This window comes from Heloderma suspectum, chromosome 5 (genome assembly GCF_057233095.1).
Source record: "Heloderma suspectum isolate Gila_16-S chromosome 5, 16-S_ref, whole genome shotgun sequence".
Lineage (NCBI taxonomy): Eukaryota > Metazoa > Chordata > Lepidosauria > Squamata > Helodermatidae > Heloderma > Heloderma suspectum.
The window spans coordinates 231,677,005-231,699,721 of NC_139462.1; the positions used below are offsets into that span (position 1 = coordinate 231,677,005).

At 48.1% G+C, this 22,717-nt stretch overlaps 1 protein-coding gene across 2 annotated transcripts in view; it reads left to right on the top strand.

Moving 5' to 3' along the window:
• Nucleotides 1-22,717, top strand: part of MYO1G (myosin IG) — an 84,147-nt gene that overhangs the window by 13,014 nt on the left and 48,416 nt on the right. The window contains exons 1-10 of one of the 2 annotated variants that reach the window (XM_084859592.1): nt 1,528-1,583; nt 5,609-5,817; nt 7,714-7,807; nt 8,768-8,933; nt 9,443-9,496; nt 11,024-11,119; nt 12,427-12,543; nt 18,699-18,905; nt 20,455-20,600; nt 21,818-21,932. In XM_084859592.1, coding sequence (XP_084715718.1) covers nt 5,658-5,817; nt 7,714-7,807; nt 8,768-8,933; nt 9,443-9,496; nt 11,024-11,119; nt 12,427-12,543; nt 18,699-18,905; nt 20,455-20,600; nt 21,818-21,932 — 1,155 coding nt within the window. In that variant the 5' untranslated portion in view covers nt 1,528-1,583; nt 5,609-5,657. Of the gene's footprint in view, nt 1-1,527; nt 1,584-5,608; nt 5,818-7,713; nt 7,808-8,767; nt 8,934-9,442; nt 9,497-11,023; nt 11,120-12,426; nt 12,544-18,698; nt 18,906-20,454; nt 20,601-21,817; nt 21,933-22,717 lie in introns of those variants that run through there. The other variant, XM_084859591.1, reaches the window with a different exon arrangement.

A 22,717-nucleotide genomic window follows, 5' to 3' on the forward strand; every position in this document is an offset into this window, starting at 1 on the left:
AGGAAAGCTATGGCAAACATAGACAGCATAGGAAGAAGCAGAGACATCACCTTGCCAACAAAGGCTCGTATAATCAAAGCTATAGTTTTCCCAGTAGCAATGTATGGCTGTGAGAGCTGGACTATAAGGAAGGCTGAGCGCCGAAGAATTGATGCTTTCGTACTGTGGTGCTGGAGAAGATTCTTACGAGTCCCCTGGACTGCAAGGAGGTAAAATCAGCCCATCCTAAAGGAAATCAACCCTGACTGCTCATTGGAAGGACAGATACTGAAGCTGAAGCTGAAATATTTTGGCCACCTAATGCGAAGAGAAAATTCCCTGGAGAAGATCCTGATGCTGGGAAAGATTGAAGGCGAAAGGAGAAGGGGACGGCAGAGGATGAGATGGCTAGATAGCATCACCGATGCAATGAATATGAATTTGAGCACACTCCGGGAGAGAGCGGAGGACAGGAAGGCCTGGCGTGCTATGGGCCATGGGGTCACGAAGAGTCGGACACGACTGAACGACTGAACAACAACAAGAGATGGGAAAAGTGCAGAAAAGGGCAACTAAAGCGATCAAGGGGTTGGAGCATCTCCCCTAGGAGAGAAGGTTGCAACAGCTGGGATTGTTTAGCTTGGAAAAAAGGAGGGTAAGGGGAGACATGATAGAGGTGTACAGAATTATGCATGGTGTGGAGAATGTGGAAAGGGAGAGATTTTTCTCCCTCTCTCAAAATACTATAACCTGGATTCATCCCATGAAGCTGATTTGTGGGAGATTCAGGACAGATAAAAGGAAATACTTCTTCACACAGCACATAGTTAAACTATGGAATTCGCTACCAGAAGATGGAGTGATGGCCACCAACTTGGATGGTTTTAAAAGGGGGTTAGACAAATTCATGGAGGAGAGGGCTATCAGTGGCTACTAGTCCTGATGGCCATATGCTGCCTCCAGTATCAGAGGCAGAATGCCTATGTGCACCAGTTGCTGGGGACGATGGGTGGGAGGGTGCTGTTGCACTCGTGTCCTGCTTGTGGGCTTCCCATTGGGGAAGCTGGCTGGCCACTGTGTGAACAGAATGCTGGACTAGATGGACCCTGGGTCTGGTCCAGCAGGGCTCTTCTGATGTTCTTATGCTTTATAGATGAACCACATACAGATGACATTCCAGGTTCCTAAACAATATTGTTCTTTACAGCATCGGATTTTCTTTTCACCACCAGACACATCCACAGCTGAGTGTCCTTTCGGCTTTGGCCCAGCCGCTTCACTCTTTCTGGCGCTACTTGGAAATACCCTCTGCTCTTCCCCAGTAGCATATTGGACACCTTCCGACCTGAGGGGCTCATCTTCCGGCGTCATATCTTTTCGCCTTGTGATACGTTCCATGGGGTTTTCTTGGCAAGAATACTGGAGTGGGTTGCCATTTCCTTCTCCAGTGGACCACATTTTGTCAGAACTCTCTGCCATGACCTGTCCGTCTTGAGTGGCCCTGCACGGCATAGCTTATGGCTTCACTGAGTTACGCAAGCCCCTTCGCCACAACAAGGCAGTGATCCATGAAGGGTGACCATCATATCTACTATTTAATTCAGGTGACCATCATATCTACTATTGTGGGCAAGAATCCCTTAGAAGAAATGGAGTAGCACTCATAGTCAACAAAAGGGTGGGAAAAACAGTACTGGGGTACAATCTTAAAAATGATAGAATGATCTCAGTACGAATCCAAGGCAAACCATTCAACATCACAGTAATTCAAGTCTATGCCCCAACCACTGAGGCCGAAGAAGCTGAGGTTGATCGGTTCTATGAAGACGTACAACACCTTCTAGAACTAACACCAAAAAAAGATGTCCTCTTCATCATAGGGGATTGGAATGCTAAAGGAGGAAGTCAAGAAATCACCGGGATAACAGGCAGGCATGGCCTTGGTGTACAAAATGAAGCAGGACAAAAGCTAATAGAGTTTTGCCAAGAGAACATGCTGATCATAGCAAACACTCTTTTCCAACAGCACAAGAGGCGACTCTACACATGGACGTCACCAGATGGTCAATATCGAAATCAGATTGATTATGTCCTTTGCAGCCAAAGATGGAGAAGCTCCATACAGTCAGTAAAAACAAGACCTGGAGCTGACTGTGGCTCAGATCATGAGCTGCTTCTTGCAAAATTTCGGCTTAAATTGAAGAACGTCGGGAAAACCACTAAACCGTTCAGGTATGACCTAAATCATATCCCTGATGAATATACAGTGGAGGTGAGGAATAGATTTCAGGGATTAGACCTGATAGACAGAGTGCCTGAGGAACTATGGACGGAGGTCCGTAACATTGTTCAGGAGGCAGCAACGAAATCCATCCCAAAGAAAAAGAAATGCAAGAAAGCCAAGTGGCTGTCTGATGAGGCTTTACAAGTAGCTCACAAAAGAAGGGAAGCGAAAAGCAAGGGAGAAAGGGGAAGATATACCCAACTGAATGCAGAGTTCCAGAGAATAGCAAGGAGGGACAAGAAGGCCTTCTTAAATGAACAATGCAAAGAAATCGAGGAAAACAACAGAATGGGAAAGACTAGAGATCTCTTCAAGAAAATTGGAGATCTCAAGGGAACGTTTTGTGCAAAGACGGGCATGATAAAGGACAAAGAAGGCAGGGAGAAGCAAAAAAGAAGCAGATGAGATTAAGAAGAGGTGGCAAGAATACACAGAAGAACTATACAGGAAAGATCTGAATGTCCCTGATAGCCATGATAGTGCGGTCACTGAACTTGAGCCGAACATCCTAGATAGTGAAGTCAAGTGGGCCTTAGGAAGCATTAGTAAGAACAAAGCTAGCGGAGATGACAGTATTCCAGCCGAGCTATTTAAAATCCTAAAAGATGATGCTGTTAAAGTGCTGCATTCAATATGCCAACAAATCTGGAACACTCAACAGTGGCCACAAGACTGGAAAAGGTCAGTTTACATTCCAATTCCAAAGAAGGGCAACGCCAAAGAGTGTTCAAACTACCGCACAATTGCGCTCATTTCACATGCCAGCAAGGTGATGCTCAAAATCCTACAAGCTAGGCTTCAGCAGTATGCGAACCGAGAACTACCAGAAGTACAAGCTGGGTTTAGAAGAGGCAGAGGAACTAGAGATCAAATCGCCAACATTCGCTGCATCATGGAGAAAGCAAGAGAATTCCAGAAAAACGTCTATTTCTGCTTCATTGACTACGCTAAAGCCTTTGATTGTGTGGATCACAACAAACTGTGGCAAATTCTTAAAGAGATGGGAGTACCAGACCACCTTACCTGTCTCCTGAGAAACCTGTACGAGGGTCAAGAAGCAACAGTAAGAACCAGACATGGAACAACCGATTGGTTCAAAATTGGGAAAGGAGTACGACAAGGCTGCATATTGTCACCCTGCTTATTTAACTTATATGCAGAGTACATCATGAGAAATGCCGGATTGGATGAATCAGAGGTCGGAATTAAGATTGCTGGGAGAATTATCAACAACCTCCGATATGCAGATGATACCACCCTAATGGCAGAAAGCGAAGAGGATCTCAAGAGCCTCTTGTTGAGGGTGAAAGAGGAGAGTGCAAAAGCTGGTTTGAAACTCAACATTAAAAAAACGAAGATCATGGCATCTGGCCCCATCACTTCCTGGCATATAGAAGGGGAAGAAATGGAAGCAGTGACAGATTTTACTTTCTTGGGCTCCAAGATCACCGCAGACGGTGACTGTAGCCATGAAATTAAAAGACGCTTGCTCCTTGGGAGGAAAGCTATGGCCAACCTAGACAGCATAGTAAGAAGCAGAGACATCACCTTGCCGACAAAGGTCCGTCTAATCAAAGCTATGGTTTTCCCAGTAGTAATGTATGGCTGTGAGAGCTGGACTATAAGGAAGGCTGAGCGCCGAAGAATTGATGCTTTCGAACTGTGGTGCTGGAGAAGACTCTTACGAGTGCCCTGGACTGCAAGGAGGTCAAATCAGTCCATCCTAAAGGAAATCAACCCTGAGTGCTCATTGGAAGGACAGATAATGAAGCTGAAGCTCCAATATTTTGGCCACCTAATGCGAAGAGAAAACTCCCTGGAAAAGACCCTGATGCTGGGAAAGACTGAAGGCAAAAGGAGAAGGGGACGGCAGAGGATGAGATGGCTAGATAGCATCACGGATGCAATGAATATGAACTTGAGCACGCTCTGGGAGAGAGCGCAGGACAGGAAGGCCTGGCGTGCTATGGTCCATGGGGTCACGAAGAGTCGGACACGACTGAATGACTGAACAACAACACATACAGATGAGAACAGGTCCAGTGGGCATGTGGAGCCCAGAGGCAGGCTTGGAAATAAAGATGGCACCTGAGGTTGGAGCTTTGCTTTGTAGCATGCCAGCCTCCCTGTTAAATTAGTGATAATGATAATGGTAATGATAATGATAATTACATATTTGTAAAAATCAGTAGGTGCAGGGAGCCAGGTGGGTGCCAAGGGGAATGTCTGTGGTCCCAGGTGTAGGGTCATGCATATCAAGAGTCGGAGTCACTGAACAATCCCTGTACCACCACCCCACCCCAAGAAGGGAGATATTCCAGACCAACAATTGGAAACCGGCAGCACATAGGCCAGATCCTGAACAGGGAAAGAATTTTAAAGTGATAAGAAATAGAGATATTCCACACTTGCGTATTTCCTACACAATGGGCAATGTAATATGGAAATCCACATGCACGTAGGTAATGTAGTATCAGCATGGACTGTGTTCCATAACTATGACACCCGTACCACCAGATGGCATTGAGTTTCCACATCACCCCAAAAGAGGACAAAAGGGGGACTCACATTTGCACAAAATGTGCTAATGCCTATGTCTAGATGCAACTGCACAAATAATTACTATCAATTGGACAGAAATACAATGGCTGAGTTCACACAACAAGACAACCCACACTCCAGGTTGAGCATGGCTTGAGTGTGGGTTGTCATTGAACTGTGGGTTATTGTTGTGTTGTGTGAACCCAGCTGTGCTAACAAACCATGGCTTAACCACAAACAACCCACAGTTCACAACCCATCAACAAACCATGTGTTCTCTTTGTGGCTTGTCTGTGGCTAACCAACTATGGTTTGTTATCATGGCTGGGTTCACACAACACAGCAACCCATGGTTCAATGGCAACCCACACTCCACCCTTACTCAGCCTTGAGTGTGGGTTGTTGTACTGTGTGAACCCAGTCGATGCAGCTCACCCTAGTTGGGAAGACTGTGAGCTGTGTGCCTCCTCAGTCTGCTGCCCAGGGGTTAACTGTTGATGGGCCTCTTCAAGGCTCCGGCCCGCTCTGCCTTCTTAGGGCTCACCGCTCTAATTTTAAACTGGACTTGGGCTGGACAGCCCTTCAAACAGAGGACTGTCCTCTGCAGACTAGGACACATGGCCACCCTAGGTGGCTTCAGCTTTCTTATGGAGCCTCACCGCTCATAAAGGAGTCAATTTTGTGTCAAAACCCATGTCTATCCCTCTGGTTAGAGAACTGTGTGGGTCCCAAGAAGAGAAAAGACAGCACTGCCACTGCTTGGGACTTGTCCACTCTAACAGTAGTTTCTTTGGTTCCTCCAAGGTTTGAAGTGGGGCGGATTTACACCTACATCGGGGAGGTGGTGGTCTCCATGAACCCCTACAAGCAGATGGAGCTCTATGGGAAGGATGTGATTGAACAGTATCAGGGCCGAGAGCTGTACGAGAGGCCGCCCCACCTCTACGCAGTGGCCGACGCAGCCTACAAGGCCATGAAGCGCCGAGCCAAAGACACCTGCATTGTCATCTCAGGTATGGGGCCCTCACGGCCTTCTCCCTGACACATTAGCATGTTGCCATGGTAAAGGCAAGGCCTGTATAGTCTGAGTCATGCTTCTCTTTGACTTTTCTACCAAACTGAAGAAATCTTAGTTGATTAATTGTACTAGATGTTAGTTGATTAATCTATTGATTATCTTTGCATAGGAGTAAACAGAAGAATTCTGAAGTAAAAAATGTTCAGCCTTTGTTTTTGTTATGATAATTATATACAATTCTTTTTAGTTGATTCCAGTTTTAAAAAATCATTTAATATAACGGATTGAACGTTGCAGCCTTATTCTTTTGTAGGTCTGGTTGTTATGATATTACTTAGTCACTTTGTGGGCTGAAGACCCAGGCCCCATCAGGGCTTAGTCCCAGAACTTGTTTTCAGTATTCAGTCCACTTAGCTGTGGAACAGGTGAAGCAATAAACAAGACAAGTGCCACCGAGCTTGTGCAGAGTGCCATTTTGAATAAACACTGCCAGCTTTAACACATGTTATTTGGGGGGGCAGAGCTTGCAGCAGAATGAAATGCTAATGTCCTGAGGGGGTGCAGTGGGTTGTGCCATTTCAGGCTGCAGGTGGGGATCACATTTTTGAATGCTCTCCATTTTTATAAACACATAAACACCAAACTCCCTACAAGTAGAAAAAAGTGTGGCAGCTGGGACCTTCCTCTGTGTTGTTATAGTCTTTTCCTGCCCGAGAGTTTTTTTGCTTTTAATTTTATTGTGTGGGAGCATTCCAAAATGTAATAATACACACACACGGTACAGTCTGAAGTGGTACAGCCCGAACTACCATCTCATTCTGCTGACCATGCGATTGGGCCCTAGTCCAGGGGTTGCTGTAAGGGTTGGGCCCAGCACCTCTGCAGAAGCATCTCGAGAGGGCGTAGGAACTGACTCAGGATCTGATGAGGAAGAGGGTGAAGTGGTGGGGGATTTACCAAGGTTTCAGGAGACAGAGCAGGGAGACAGGGGGAGACTGGAATCTGCCCAGATGCCAATTAATCAGTGGGTTCAAAGCCAAACAGAAACTTCTTCATATGTGGGAAGACAAGACCTTACGGGGAGGGAGGAGTTGGGAGTGACAGATGCCAGAATGAGACCTCGGGGCAAGAGGGAGGAGCAACTTTGGGAAGTGAAGCATTCTACAAGGTTGCCCATCAAAAGAGGTCCTGAGGGTCTAGAAACGCCACTCAGGTTTCGTGCTGTGGGCTGGCGCCAGTTTCACTGCGGCTCTCCTAGCAATAGTGCACCCATCAAAGGGATCTTCGGGTAGCTTATGTAGCATTGTGCAAAGCTAGCTAGAGATCTTAGCTCTAGGCTGCTGGAGGCTGAGAACTTCTGTAGCCTGAAACGCTATTGATCTGTCTGATTCGCATAGTAAAGGCTATTTGCTAAGAGATCGACTTCTTTGTTTGACTGCAAAGACATGGGGCAGTTTGGCACTCGACAGCCGGCAATGTGGTACCTTTGGTGCCAGTGCACCACTAGACACCTTGCTTGGCAGAAGCCAAGATGCCCAACCCCTCCCACTTTATTTTAAATTAACACATTTTCTTACTGGCAACTGGTGTTGCTGTGAAGTAGGTTTCTGTTGGTGCTGAAAACTGCGCGTTTAAAGGAATTGTGTTCCTTTAAAAGCGTGTTGGGGCTCAGATTTGACCTCTGCCTTGTACGCAGTCTTTGGGGCAGGTTACTTGTCCTTTGCCGCACCTCCCATGGTAGCCATTTTGTGGTCGTGCCCTAGAAAGTTTCTCAAATGGCCAAATGTGCCCACGGCCCAAAATGGCGGCCTATCCTTGCCCTAGTCAGTGTATCTATTAAAGCCGTTCCCCGCCCGTGTTCCCTTTCTCAAGGCATTGATTGGTCTTTTAGGTGAAAGTGGTGCAGGGAAGACCGAAGCCAGCAAGTATATCATGCAGTATATTGCTGCCATCACAAACCCCACCCAGAGGGCTGAGGTGGAAAGGTAAGTCGCTTTGGGGAGGACATTTCAAAGAAGCTGGATGCATGCACGCAGGGCCGGCCTTTCTCTGGCCATTGGCTATGGTAGCAGCTATTTTTAATTATTGTATTTATTGATGTGAAGAATTTCAGTCAGCTCCTCAGCCAAAAACACTCTTGGATTGGCTTACATATAATCAGTAAAGCAAGCCAGTCCCTGCCCACAGGCTTACAATCTTAGGGCACAATCCTATGCATGTTGAAGCAGAAAGGTTCTACAACTCCCAGCATTTCCCAGCCAGCCCTGCTGGATCAGACGAAGGGTCCATCCAGTCCAGCATTCTGTTGACACAGTGGCCAACCAGCTGCCCACAGGAAACCCACAAGCAGGGCACGAGTGCAACAGCACCCTCCTGCCCATGTTCCCCAGCAACTGGTGTACATAGGTATCCTGCCTCTGACACTGGAGGTAGCACAGAGCCATCAGGACTAGTAGCCACTGATAGCCTTCTCCTCCATGAATTTGTCCAATCCCCTTTTAAAGCCATCTAGGTTGGTGGCCATCACAACGTCTTGTGGTAGCCAATTCCATAGTTTAAATATGTGCTGTGTGAGGAAGTCCTTCCTTTCATCTGTCCTGAATCTCCCACTAATCAGCTTCATGGAGTGACCCCACTGGGTTCTAGTATTCTGAGAGAGAGAGAAAAATGTCTCCCTATCCACATTCTCCACACCTGCATAATTTTGTACCCCTCTATTGCTTCTCCCCTGACCCTCCTTTTTTCCAAGCTAAACAATCCCAGGTGTTGTAACCTTCCCTCGTAGGGGAGATGCTCCAGCCCCTTGATCGTTCTAGTTGTTCTTTTACCACTCTACAATATCCTTTTCTAGGTGCATCACACCGGTGCTGTCACATCTTGCCTCCCTCCTCATTTCGTTATTCCATCCCCTGTCCCCCCCCCCCCACGTCCTTTCCCCCCTGCAGGGTGAAGAATGTTTTGCTCAAGTCCAACTGTGTCCTGGAGGCTTTTGGCAACGCCAAGACGAACCGCAACGACAACTCCAGCCGATTCGGCAAGTACATGGACATCAACTTTGACTTCAAAGGGGACCCCACGGGAGGCCACATCAACAACTACCTTCTGGAGAAGGTACGGTGTGTGGAGTGTCTGCTTGTGGGGTGGGGGGGAGGGTTGTTGTCCTACATACTCTGACTTCTTCCAGCTCGGAATTTAACTTCTGTATTCCTTGCAGTAGATTTAGGATTAGCCAGTGATGTTCCTGAAGGATAAAGATTTTTTTTGGCAAAGTGCAGCCTTCTCCAACCTGTTCCCTCCAGATCTGTTGGACTGCAGTTCCCATTATTCCCAGCCAGCATGGCTATTTTTCTCTATGACACTGAGGCCTAGACACTTTGGTGTAAATAAGATTCTCCAGGTTCTGCCCAAGGTTCTGTTTGCCATATTCTTTGCTCTGAAGGGTGATTGTGGCCATGTGGACTTCCAGAGACTCTGCATGAGAAAGATGGTCAGATTTAACAGTCTTCCTATCCTGTCTCAGCAAGTGTCCTGTCTAACTGGAAAGCTTGCATGCTTGATACCAGAAGTAGGTGGTACTGGCAAAAAAATTCCTTCCTTGACACATTCCTGTTCCCTTGCAGTCTCGCATCCTCAAACAGCAGCCAGGCGAAAGGAACTTCCACGCCTTCTATCAGGTGAGCCCAGACTTCCAGAAGGAGACTCAACTCCATCTCTTTCCCTTGGGATTCCTCCTCATTCTTGTTCTGCTTCTTGGTACTCAGGGCTAAACTGCACCCTACATGAAGTGTGTGGCATGTAGGTGAACCTAAGCTTTTTATTTACTCTAGTGCAAGTGGTCCCTGTTCTGGATTGGGACCACCAGATGTGGGTTGGGGGAGGTTAAACCTTCCCACCCAGCCATTTCTTTCCTTTAAATTTACTCCCCCCCCCCCCCGGCCACACATGTGTGCGGGGGTGAAAGAAAGAAAAAACACTCCTTTGGTGCCAGATTAAGGCCCCACACACTTCCACTTGAGTAAATTAAAATGTTAGGATCATTGTCAAGGATCCGCTGGGACCAGCCCCAACCTCCCTGCAAGGTAGAACCGCTCAGGACCTGATCCCGGCTCTCCTTCCCAAATAGGACTGGCCAAACCCGGCCTTCCAGTCCCCCCCAATACCCGGTAGTCGCCCACCTAGGCCAAGAGGCACTGAAATTAGCACTGGGGTTATGCAGAGAGATCACACCAACTAAAGGTTGGGTAAAGGTTTATTAAGTTCAGAATAAAGGGGTAGAGGGAAAGGGAAGAATGGAAGTAGCAAGTTACACAAGAGGGTACAAAGCCAAAGAGGGTACAAAGCATTTGGGGTGGGTTAGGGTATTTTAGAAAATGTTTTTATTGTAGAATTTTATTGTTTTAAACTGTTTTATTGTATGTTGTACATCGCCCAGAGGGGCTGGGTGACCAGCCAGATGGGCGATTAATAAATTTAATAATAAATAAAATTAAATAAAACAAATCACTTAACTATATACAGAGAGCTTCATGAACGCACACCCAAGCCTAAACAATAAATCTACCTGGCCTATCCTTACATACCTAAGTATGGATCTCCCCGGATAGCAACCAGCCGTCTGCAGGTACAGGGCCACCAGGATGAAGGAAGACCCCATGCCTCGGCCTCGGCCTCAGCCTGCTTTTAAAGCCCAGCCCTGGCAACCCAAGGCAGATATCCCTTTAGGCAATCACCAGCTCAGCCCCTGGGTGGGCCGCCCTGGCCCCCAAGAGGCTGGGACTCCCCACCAACTCCAGCTGTTGTCACTCCCAGTTAGCAGGGGCTGCGCCTGGCCTTGGGCAAAGGGCTGAGGAGCCTCTAGAGAACACCCAATCCCAGGTGGTTACATCAGACGTGACCTTAATGCGGAGCGTAGTTTAGATCTCAGAAGCAACAAACTGGGTCCCGTCGAACAGTAGCCTCGCTGGGTGCCGGCAGTGGTGGGAGCAGGGGCTGGGTGGGAGCCGCGCAAATAGCCACGGCGGGCTGCGTGTGGCCCGCATGTCACTCACCCCGATTGACAGCATGACTGTGGCTCTCTGGCTTGCCTGCCTCCTTCCTTCCCCGATCGCATTGCATGCCGTGTTCTCTTCCGAAGACACGGCTTTCCAAGTCTGGCTGCACAGGCTCGGATTCGAAAGCTCCATAACCCTTGTTCCTCACAGTTGCTCCTTGGTGCCCCAGACGCCTTATTGGACTCCCTCCGCCTCTGCAGAGATCCCTCCGCCTACAGGTTCACCAGAGAGGGCGCCGACAGCAGTGTGAGTTTTCACCTGGGTTAATAAAAATGCCCCTCGTAAGCCAGCCTCCCCCAACCTGGTGCCATCCAAGCATCCAGGCAGGAGCATATGGGAGAAGGTGCTCGCTCAGGCAGACTGGTCCTGAGCCATTTAGGGCTCGAGCACGAACGCTTTCAGTCGGGCCCAAAACCAACGCGGCACCGTAGAAATACATTAGAAAGGGCCGGTCCCAGGACCCAGCCTGGCTGCTCTATTCTGCACTGCCTGAGGGGTCTGGACCAGCTTTAGAGGTGGCCCCACATACAAGGCATTGTAATAATCCAGGCAGGATGTTGCCAGGGCGTGGGGAATTGTAGCCAGGCTAATCCTAAAAACGTGGTGGAGGAGAGGGAGCAACTACAGATTTCAGGGGCTAGTCCCTGACACTTCAGTGCCGTACACCCCAACACTGAAGCTGAGTGTTTCTTGGCAAAAAAACAAAAACAAAACCCTCCCCCTTCGCTGGAATCCCAGGTAACATTTTTACTCCAGAATTCAAGTATCGTGGTTATTCCCAGTGGATTTGCAGGGTGGGTGGGACAGAGTTAGTCACTGCTCTCACAGTCTCCAGAACTGCCACTGTGCGGCACTCTTGCTTCGGTTCCAGGCGAAAGGCACTGAAACTCCCAGCTGGTCTTGGAGGCCAGAAGTGGAATTAAACGTGGCAAATCGGAAATGCATCCTGCAAGGCGCTGGGGGCTACCTGGCTGCGGAGCTTTCCGCCGGATTGAGCATGGGCCAAAGAGAGGCACCAGCCACTCCCATGATGCCGGCCCAACTTGATAATCGTTTTATTTATTTTATTTATTCATTACATTTGTACACCGCCCTTGAGCCAAAGCTCTCTGGGAGGTTTACAAGACAAAGCTGCAAACCATGAAATACAGCAACACAGTAAAACATAAATAGTACTTAGAGCAGCTGTCCCCAAGCTGGCACCCTTCGGGTGCTTTGGACTACCACTCCCATGGTCCCCAGCCAGCTTGGCCCTGTTTGTTGGGTGTGATGGGTGTTGTAGTTTAATACATCTGGAGGGAGGCAGGATGGGGTGATTGTTCTCTGGCATTGGGTTCACACAAATGCTAACAGAAGCTATCTTTTCTTATTTTTCTTATTTTCTTAATTTTTCTTATTTTCTTAATTTTTCTTATTTTCTTAATTTTTTTATTTTCTTATTTTTCTTATTTTGCGGGGCAATGGCAAGATGTGGTATTCGTATCTCACCTCATTCTTGCGCCGGCTTTATCCCTTTGCCATTCTTTCCCCCACCCCCGCATGCCCCCCTCTAGTCCCTGGAGAGTGATAAATCCAGCCACCGAGCCGTTGCAGATGCGATGAAGGTGATCGGTTTCACTTCGGGAGAGATGGCGTCCGTCTACAAGACCCTGGCGGCCATCTTACACTTGGTAAATGAAGGCATTTTGCCCCCAGATACTGGGGGTGGGTCCTTGGCACAACAGCGAGGGAACAAAAATGGCTACAGAAATATCCAAGATACATTAAAGAAACAGCTGCATGGGATTGCTTTTTCTTCCCGATCCTGGGGTGGGGGGCCTTTTCCCTCTGAAGCATTGACCCATGGGAAAAGTCAGTGGGGTGGGGAAGGCAGGTGGTGGTGGGCAGGGCCAGAGCCCAAAGTGGGCGGGGTATGTAGCTTGGCAGGTTGCCTGGCTCCTTCTCTCTCTGTGCCACCCCATCCCCTCTTGACCTCCTGCCCTCACATGCACATACGTGAGAGCATAAGGAGAGCCCTGCTGGATCAGACCAAGGGTCCATCTAGTCCAGCATTCCGCTCACTCAGTGGCCAACCGGGAACCCACAAGCAGGGCATGAGCACAACAGTACCCTCCCACCCATGTTCCCCAGCAACTGGTGCACATAGGCTCACTGCCTCTGGTACTGGAGGTAGCACGTAGCCATCAGGACTAGTAGCCATCAGTAGCCTTCTCCTTCATGAATTTGTCCAACCCCATTTTAAAGCCATCCAAACTGGTGGCCATCGCTACATCCGGTGGTAGCAGATTCCATAGTTTGACCGCACTGTGTGAAGAAGTCCTTCCTTTTATCTGTCCTGATATGAAGAGGAAGAGATTCCCAGAGGGATGGCCCAGAGAGCAAGCGTGGGCCTACAGCATCCAGAGAGCCCCCTGGTTTTGAGGGCCACATGAAATTCCTCCGAGAGCTGCATGCGGCTTGCTGGTCCCCCGCCGCAGCGAGATGTATATCTATATATGACCTTTTGCAAGCAGGGGAGGATCTTTGCTAAATATGTGTAGTTTATTCCTAAGGCATGGTAAGAAAGTATGCGAAAAACCCCTCACATGCAGTACTCTTTTTGTCTTCTTTCTTGAGATGCGTTCCCTCTTCTTTTGGTGATATGCAAATAGAATGGTGGGTGTCCTCTCCTACAGGGGCTGGTCCTCTCTTTGAAGAGCTGTCCTGCCCAATTCCAGTTTAAAGATAAAAGAACGAGAAGAACTGTTGCCCGTCACCAGTTAGCACCTGGACAGCAGACTGAGCAGGCGGGCACACGGGTCGCCTGGTCACGGTCTTCCTAATTATAGCGAGCTGTTGTTGTTGTTGTTCAGTCATTCAGTCGTGTCCGACTCTTCGTGACACCATGGACCATAGCACGCCAGGCCTTCCTGTCCTGCGCTCTCTCCCGGAGTGTGCTCAAGTTCATATTCATTGCATCGGTGATGCTATCTAGCCATCTCATTCTTTGCCATCCCCTTCTCCTTTTGCCTTCAGTCTTTCCCAGCATCAGGGTCTTTTCCAGAGAGTTTTCTCTTCGCATTAGGTGGCCAAAATATTTCAGCTTCAGCTTCAGTATCTGTCCTTCCAATGAGCACTCAGGGTTGATTTCCTTTAGTATGGACTGATTTGACCTCCTTGCAGTCCAGGGGACTCGTAAGAGTCTTCTCCAGCACCACAGTTCGAAAGCATCAATTCTTCGGCGCTCAGCCTTCCAGTCCAGCTCTCACAGCTATAGTCCAGCTCTCACAGCCATGCATTACTACTGGGAAAACCATAGCTTTGATTAGACGGACCTTTGTTGGCAAGGTGATGTCTCTGCTTCTTACTATGCTGTCTAGGTTGGCCATAGCTTTCCTCCCAAGGAGCAAGCGTCTTTTAATTTCATGGCTACAGTCACCGTCTGCGGTGATCTTGGAGCCCAAGAAAGTAAAATCTGTCACTGCTTCCATTTCTTCCCCTTCTATATGCCAGGAAGTGATGGGGCCAGATGCCATGATCTTCGTTTTTTTAATGTTGAGTTTCAAACCAGCTTTTGCACTCTCCTCTTTCACCCTCAACAAGAGGCTCTTGAGATCCTCTTCGCTTTCTGCCATTAGGGTGGTATCGTCTGCGTATCTGAGGTTGTTGATAATTCTCCCAGCAATCTTAATTCCGACCTCTGATTCATCCAACCCGGCATTTCTCATGATATACTCGGCATATAAGTTAAATAAGCAGGGTGACAATATGCAGCCTTGTCATACTCCTTTCCCAATTTTGAACCACTCGGTTGTTCCATGTCTGGTTCTTACAGTTGCTTCTTGACTCTCGTACAGGTTTCTCAGGAGACAGGTAAGGTGGTCTGGTACTCCCATCACTTTAAGAATTTGCCACAGTTTGTTGTGATCCACACAATCAAAGGCTTTAGCATAGTCAATGAAGCAGAAATAGACGTTTTTCTGGAATTCTCTTGCTTTCTCCATGATGCAGCGAATGTTGCCGATTTGATCTCTAGTTCCTCTGCCTCTTCGAAACCCAGCTTGTACTTCCGGTAGTTCTCGGTTCGCATACCGCTGAAGCCTAGCTTGTAGGATTTTGAGCAACACCTTGCTGGCATGTGAAATGAGCGCAATTGTACGGTAGTTTGAACACTCTTTGGCGTTGCCCTTCTTTGGAATTGGAATGTAAACTGACCTTTTCCAGTCTTGCGGCCATTGTTGAGTGTTCCAAATTTGTTGGCATATTGAATGCAGCACTTTAACAGCATCATCTTTTAGGATTTTAAATAGCTCGGCTGGAATACTGTCATCTCCGCTAGCTTTGTTGTTAGTCATGCTTCCTAAGGCCCACTTGACTTCACTATCTAGGATGTCCGGCTCAAGTTCAGTGAGCGCACTATCATGGCCATCAGGGACATTCAGATCTTTCCTGTATAGTTCTTCTGTGTATTCTTGCCACCTCTTCTTAATCTCATTTGATTCTGTTAGGTCCCTGCCTTCTTTGTCCTTTATCATGCCCGTCTTTGCACAAAACGTTCCCTTGAGATCTCCGATTTTCTGGAAGAGATCTCTAGTCTTTCCCATTCTGTTGTTTTCCTCGATTTCTTTGCATTGTTCATTTAAGAAGGCCTTCTTGTCTCTCCTTGCTATTCTCTGGAACTCTGCATTCAGTTGGATAGATCTTCCCCTTTCTCCCTTGCTTTTTGCTTCCCTTCTTTCCTCAGCTACTTGTAAAGCCTCATCAGACAGCCACTTGGCTTTCTTGCATTTCTTTTTCTTTGGAATGGATTTCGTTGCTGCCTCCTGAACAGTGTTACGAACCTCTGTCCATAGTTCCTCAGGCACTCTGTCTATCAGGTCTAATCCCTGAAATCTATTCCTCACCTCCACTGTATATTCATAAGGAATATGATTTAGGTCATACCTGAGTGGTTTAGTGGTTTTCCCTACGTTCTTCAATTTCAGCCGAAATTTTGCAAGAAGCAGCTCATGATCTGAGCCACAGTCAGCACCAGGTCTTGCTTTTACTGACTGTATAGAGCTTCTCCATCTTTGACTGCAAAGGACATAATCAATCTGATTTCGATATTGACCATCTGGTGACGTCCATGTGTAGAGTCGTCTCTTGTGCTGTTGGAAAAGAGTGTTTGCTATGATCAGCGTGTTCTCTTGGCAAAACTCTATTAGCTTTTGTCCTGCTTCATTTTGTACACCAAGACCATGCTTGTCTGTTATCCCGGTGATTTCTTGACTTCCTACTTTAGCATTCCAATCCCCTATGATGAAGAGGACATCTCCAGCTCCAGGCACTCTTGAATGAAACGGATTATCTAGATCCATTTCAATCAGGCTTCAGGCCTGGTTTTGGAATGGAAACTGCCTTGGCCGCCCTGTGGGATGACCTCTGCCGGGAGAGGGAGAGGGGGAGCGCGACCCTGTTGATTCTCCTGGACCTCTCAGCGGCTTTCGATACCATCGACCATGGTATCCTTCTGGATAGGTTGTCTGGGTTAGGAGTTGGAGGCACTGCACTACAGTGGTTCCGCTCCTACTTGGATGGCCGATTCCAGAAGGTGGTGCTGGGGGATTATTGCTCTGTGGCATGGCAATTGCGCCATGGGGTTCCACAGGGCTCTATTTTATCTCCCATGCTGTTTAACATCTACATGAAACCGCTGGGGGAGGTTATCCGGAGGTGTGGGCTGAGGTGCCATCAATATGCAGATGACACCCAGCTCTACCTCTCTTTCTCATCAAAACCAGGTGAAGCAGTGGCTGTTCTGAATCAGTGCCTGGGCACGGTAATGGACTGGATGAGGGCTAATAAACTGAAACTCAATCCAGACAAGACGGAGGTACTGTTAGTGGGTGGTTCATCTGCCTGGCTAGGTGATATTCAACCTGTTCTGGAGGGGGTTGCACTCCCCCTAAAGGATCAGGTTCATAGTTTGGGGGTGCTCTTGGATCCAGAACTGTCACTTGAGGCACAGGTGAACTCAGTGGCACGGAGCACTTTTTATCAGCTTAGGCTGGTATACCAACTACGCCCTTATCTGGACAGAGATAGCCTAGCTACAGTTGTCCATGCTCTGATAACTTCTCGTCTGGATTACTGCAATGCGTTATATGTGGGGCTGCCTTTGAAAATGGTCCGGAAACTTCAGCTGGTCCAAAATAGGGCAGCAAGATTGTTAACAGGGACTGGCCTGCGAGCTCATATTACGCCAGTACTTTTCCAGCTGCACTGGCTGCCAGTCCATTTCCGGGCCCGATTCAAAGTGCTGGTGTTAACATTCAAAGCCCTTAACGGCTTGGGGCCAGGTTACCTGAAGGATCGCCTCCTCCCATATGTGCCTGCCTGGACCTTAAGATCATCATCAGCGGCCCTTCTCCGTGAGCCCCTGCCAAAGGAAGTGAGGCGGGTGGCTACTAGGAGGAGGGCTTTTTCTGTTGTGGCACCCTGGCTCTGGAATGAGCTCCCTAGTGAGGTTCGCCTGGCGCCTACATTGTACTCCTTTCGGCGCCAGGTGAAGACCTTTTTATTTTCCCAGGCATTTTAGCATTTTAGCTTTCTAAATTTTTATCTTTGCTGTTTTAAATCTGTATTTTAAACTCTTGCACTGCTGCTAGGTTTTATTGTGGTTGTATTGTTATATTGTGGTTTTAATGGTCTATATATTTTAAATTGTTTATTGTGTGTTGTTTGGTTTTAATTTTTGTGAACCGCCCAGAGAGCTTCGGCTATTGGGTGGTATAGAAATGAAATAAATAAAAAAAATAAAAATAAATCTTTTTTTGGTGTTAGTTCTAGAAGGTGTTGTAGGTCTTCATAGAACCGATCAACCTCAGCTTCTTCGGCATCAGTGGTTGGGGCATAGACTTGAATTACTGTGATGTTGAATGGTTTGCCTTGGATTCGTACTGTGATCATTCTATCGTTTTTAAGATTGTACTCCAGTACTGCTTTTCCCACCCTTTTGTTGACTATGAGTGCTACTCCATTTCTTCTAAGGGATTCTTGCCCACAGTAGTAGATATGATGGTCACCTGAATTAAATTCGCCCATGCCTGTCCATTTTAGTTCGCTGATTCCCAAGATGTCGATGTTCAATCTTGCCATCTCATGTTTGACCACCTCCAACTTACCTTGATTCATTGATCTGACATTCCAGGTTCCTAAACAATATTGTTCTTTACAGCATCGGATTTTCTTTTCACCACCAGACACATCCACAGCTGAGTGTCCTTTCGGCTTTGGCCCAGCCGCTTCACTCTTTCTGGCGCTACTTGGAAATACCCTCTGCTCTTCCCCAGTAGTATATTGGACACCTTCCGACCTGAGGGGCTCATCTTCCGGCATCATATCTTTTAGCCTTGTGATACGTTCCATGGGGTTTTCTTGGCAAGAATACTGGAGTGGGTTGCCATTTCCTTCTCCAGTGGACCACATTTTGTCAGAACTCTCTGCCATGACCTGTCCATCTTGGGTGGCCCTGCACGGCACAGCTTATGGCTTCACTGAGTTACGCAAGCCCCTTCGCCACAACAAGGCAGTGATCCATGAAGGGGATAGCGAGCTGTACTATGTTCTTATTTACATTATAATAATTATTTCTAAATGTTCACTGACACATAAATTAGCAAATGCAAATTTTATGCCAATATGTGTCCTATTTTGTCCTCTTTTTCGGTGACAAATTTCCTCTTTTTTGTGAGCCATTAAAGGCCACCCTAGGTGGAATATGGCTGCCATGTGGGGGCAGTCCTTTCTTTGGCTTTGGCTTGCTGCTGTCTGATGGTGACTTCTCTCCCATTGGCTTTCCCAGGGCAATGTGCGCTTTGTTGCCACAGGGGATGACATGGAGGTAGAAAACACCGAGCTGGTTTCCTACCTTGCGGAGTTGACCTCGACAGAACCAGAGAGCCTCCTTAACACCCTCCTGCACCGGACGGTGGCCACTGGGGGCGGTGATGTCATCCAAAAGCGCCACAGCACCAATGAAGCCAACTACGCAAGAGATGCCTGTGCCAAGGTAACTGTGGCAACCGGTCTGGAAAGGATTTGTGCCCTAGTTACTGGCCAGAGACGTTTCAGCGCCCTGGATGGAACTATGAAAATGGTGCCACCCACCTTGTCTGGGTTGGAGAAAGAGACCTATGATTTCCTCTGTTTGGTGATATTTGAAAACCTTTTCAGGAAGCTTGGAAATAATAACAGTGTTTCATTTGTCAAAGTCGTGAAGGTGTCTATCTTTGTTATAATCTATACTAATAAAAGAGGATGTGTGTCTGTCCATCTGTTTGTCTGTCAGCGCCACAGTGTCAAGACCATGAAACCTAAACACCTGAAACTTGGCACATATATGAAGGAGTCCCTAGGGGTGTGCACCATGGGGTTATTTTGTTTTTTAAAATGCAGTGTTTACTTTTAATTAATTTAAATGTGTCCATGTGGTATAACATCTATAACGTCTTCAGCCACTAGATGGCTGACTTCTCTAATCAGCACATAGCTTTGCAGTCCATACAGTTTGAAGCCACAGGAGATTAGTAGGCCAAGGGAGACAATTATATGCCTGCCTCTTCTTCATTTCTGTGGGGCAGCTCCCCTTAGGGGAAAGTCATGGACAGACTGCTTCCTTAGGGGGGTGACAGGGATGTACCATAGCAGGGGCTGTGCCTAGGGTGCCAGCGGGCATGGCTTCACTCAGACAGGGCAGGCACAAGATGTCCAACTCTGATCGTTGCGTGACTTTCCTTGAAGGCTTCACTGCATCAGACGAAGGGCAATTCCAACCCATGCAAAGCCGGGTCCATTCACTAATGGGAAGTAAAAGGAAATTACATGCAGTTTAATATCACAGTGAGAGAAGTTGGCAGTTCTTTAGTTGTTGTCATGTATTATAAGCAGCAGTTGTTTGGCCTGCTTCTCTGTCATACTCCCCAACTATTTTGCACCACAAAGACGGTGGTTCAGAAGCCCATGTCTTATAAGCCCTCCTTGAGTGTTTTAATTTCATAAAGAGTCGTGGGCCTTGGAACCCAAATCCCTGCTTTTCCTTTGTGCTCAGCCCTTGGCTGCCTTGCTGCTCTGTGAAGTCAGAGAAGCCACGCCAGCTGCATCCACGGCTCATCCACCCCCATCCACCCATCAGCACAAGCCTACTCTGACATCAGGGTAAATCAGCCAATGGCATCGAGAGAAGCAGGGCAGGCAGGGAGGATGAGCAGGGGAGTGTAGGCCCAGAGTCTAGAAGACGTTTGTCAGCATTTGCAGCCTGGTGAGCCCCTAAACACACTAAATGCATAACAAATGTCTTATTTTCTCCTTCCTTTTCTATATCACCAATAGTTATTATCTGTTTTAGTGTGGGCAGGATTGCTGTTTCCTCTACCTACTGTAATCTGCTTTTTCCTCCTCCCACAAACATATATGTCAGATGTATATATTCTCATGCAAGTATGAACAGGAAAGTAACATGCAAAGTGCATTTTACGGAGGTCATTTCGAGTCTGAAAACTCTGTTCAGAAGTGAAAGCAAAAAGACAACCATGCAGCCATCTCCGTGTCTTCATCCACAGGCGATCTATGAGCGGCTTTTCTGCTGGATCGTAGCCCGTATCAACACAGTCATTGAGGTGAAGAACTATGATGCCCGGATCCATGGCAAGAACACTGTGATTGGTGTCCTGGACATTTATGGCTTTGAGATCTTTGACAACAACAGGTAGATAACATTCACCCGGGGAAAATGGCAAATGGCAAACACCCCCCCCCACCCCTGTCCAGTGTGGAACCACTGGCCTGTTTCTGGAGGACCATATTGTTGTCATCCCTGCAAAGGCTGATGGACTCGGCCTGAAGCATAAATACTTGGGAACAAATTACACCAGTTCATTATGCTTCAGTGATTTAGGGTGCAATCCTATGCAAGTTTAGACGGACAAAAAGTCCTACAACTCCCAGCATCCCCCAGCTAGCGTGGGGCATGCTGGGAGTTGTAGGACTTTTTTTCTGCCTAAACGTGCATAGGATTGCGCCCTAAGAGATCCCGAGAATGTACTCTTGCTTTGTAAATTGAAAGCACATCAGTGGACCTTGGCGACTCTAGTAGGAAAAAAATGGTTAAAGTAAGTGCACCCCCGATATATGCAGTACTGGAGGCAGATTCTCTTCTCCACATCCAATGATTTCTAATGTGTTTGTGGGGTGTAGGGGAGACAAAATAAGAAGTGTGTGTGTGTGTGTGTGTGTGTGCGCGTGTGTGTGTGAGAGAGAGAGAGAATCATTTTTAAATTTCATTGTAGCTAAAAAATATCATTATATTGTTTGATACAAAACCCAATGAGTGGAAGTTGCAGGGAAGAAGATTCTGGCCAAGCATTAGTTCATCACCTGTGGGTCAGTGTGCCTCAGGAGGTGGTGGGGCTCTCCAAATACAGGAACATCGGAAGCTGCCTTATACTGTTATAAAGTACTGTCAACTCTGACTGGCAGCAATGGATCCCTGGGGTTTCCGCCAGGTGCTTTTCATGCTCTCCTTGGAGATGCCAAGGATCGAACCTGGGACCCTCTGCACGAGGGGCTCTGCCACGGAGCTACAGCCCCTGTAGTTGTGTCCTGTGCTGAGCAAGGGGTTGGATGAGATGTCCTCCAAGGTCTCTCTCAACTCTATGCAGCAGAGGCTGGTGGCGCTGATATCAGTGGGTTGGTGAGTCTGCTCCGGGTTTCAGCCAGAACTCTAACGGAGCTCTCCAAGGTGCTTCTGCAAGCCTGGAGCAGATTCACCATCCTATTGGCATTGGAGCCACCAGCCTCCCCTGCTTCCAGCTCTGGGCAGGAGGGAGAAGCGGGCCAGGATCCCCTTTGCTCTGTGTGTGTGTGTGTGTGTGTGTGTGTGTTGCTGGCTGGATCCTGAGCCTTGCCCATGCCCACCCCTTTCAGCTTTGAGCAGTTTTGCATCAACTACTGCAACGAGAAGCTGCAGCAGCTGTTCATCGAGCTGATCCTGCAGCAGGAACAGGCCGAGTACCAGCGCGAGGGCATCGAGTGGCAGCACGTGAGTTGCAGTGGGGCCTGGCGAGGGGCCGGGTGGGAACTGTGGCAGGATGGGGGATACGGCCTGGATGTTCCAAGGATCGGGGGCACTGAGGATGACATTTCCAAGTATTTTCCCCCCAAGGCAGCCCTCTCTAACCCAGTGCCCTCCAGACCTGTTGGACTACAACTCCCATCACCCCAGCCAGCACAGCCAAGAGGGGTAATGGTAGTCTCACACATTTGGAGGGCACCGGATCGTGAGGGGGTGGGTGCCCTGGGTGATAAGATGTTGGCAGTGGGGATGCCAGGGGGCTGGGTGCTTAAGGAGACCACCTCACAGGGGCCTTGTACGATTGCCACTCCCCTGCCCTGCTTTTTTTTACTGGCCCTGTTCCTCTGCTGTTAACACCCGGCTGGCTGGCAGGCAGAAATTTGGCAGGCTCAGCTTCCCCACCCCTCCCCCGCCAATGCTGTGAGGGCCAGCATGGCCGAGGTTTGTCCTCGGAGGCCTGAATCCAAACGCCCACACAGAGGACAAAAGAGGTCACACATTTGCAGAAGATTTGCATGTGGTGATTTATAGGCATCGATGCAAATTTAGAAATAATGTTTAGAATTTAAATAGAAGTACAGTACATCTCACCCTAGTGGGGAGGACTGGGACCAGGGCAGCTGTGTGCCTGATGCTCAGCCTGCCATCCAGGGGCTCACTGGGGAGGGGCAATGCATTTTCTCTATCCTTTAAACCAAAATTGGGCAGGACAGCCCTTCAAACAGAGGACGGTTCTCTGTAAAAGAGGACAC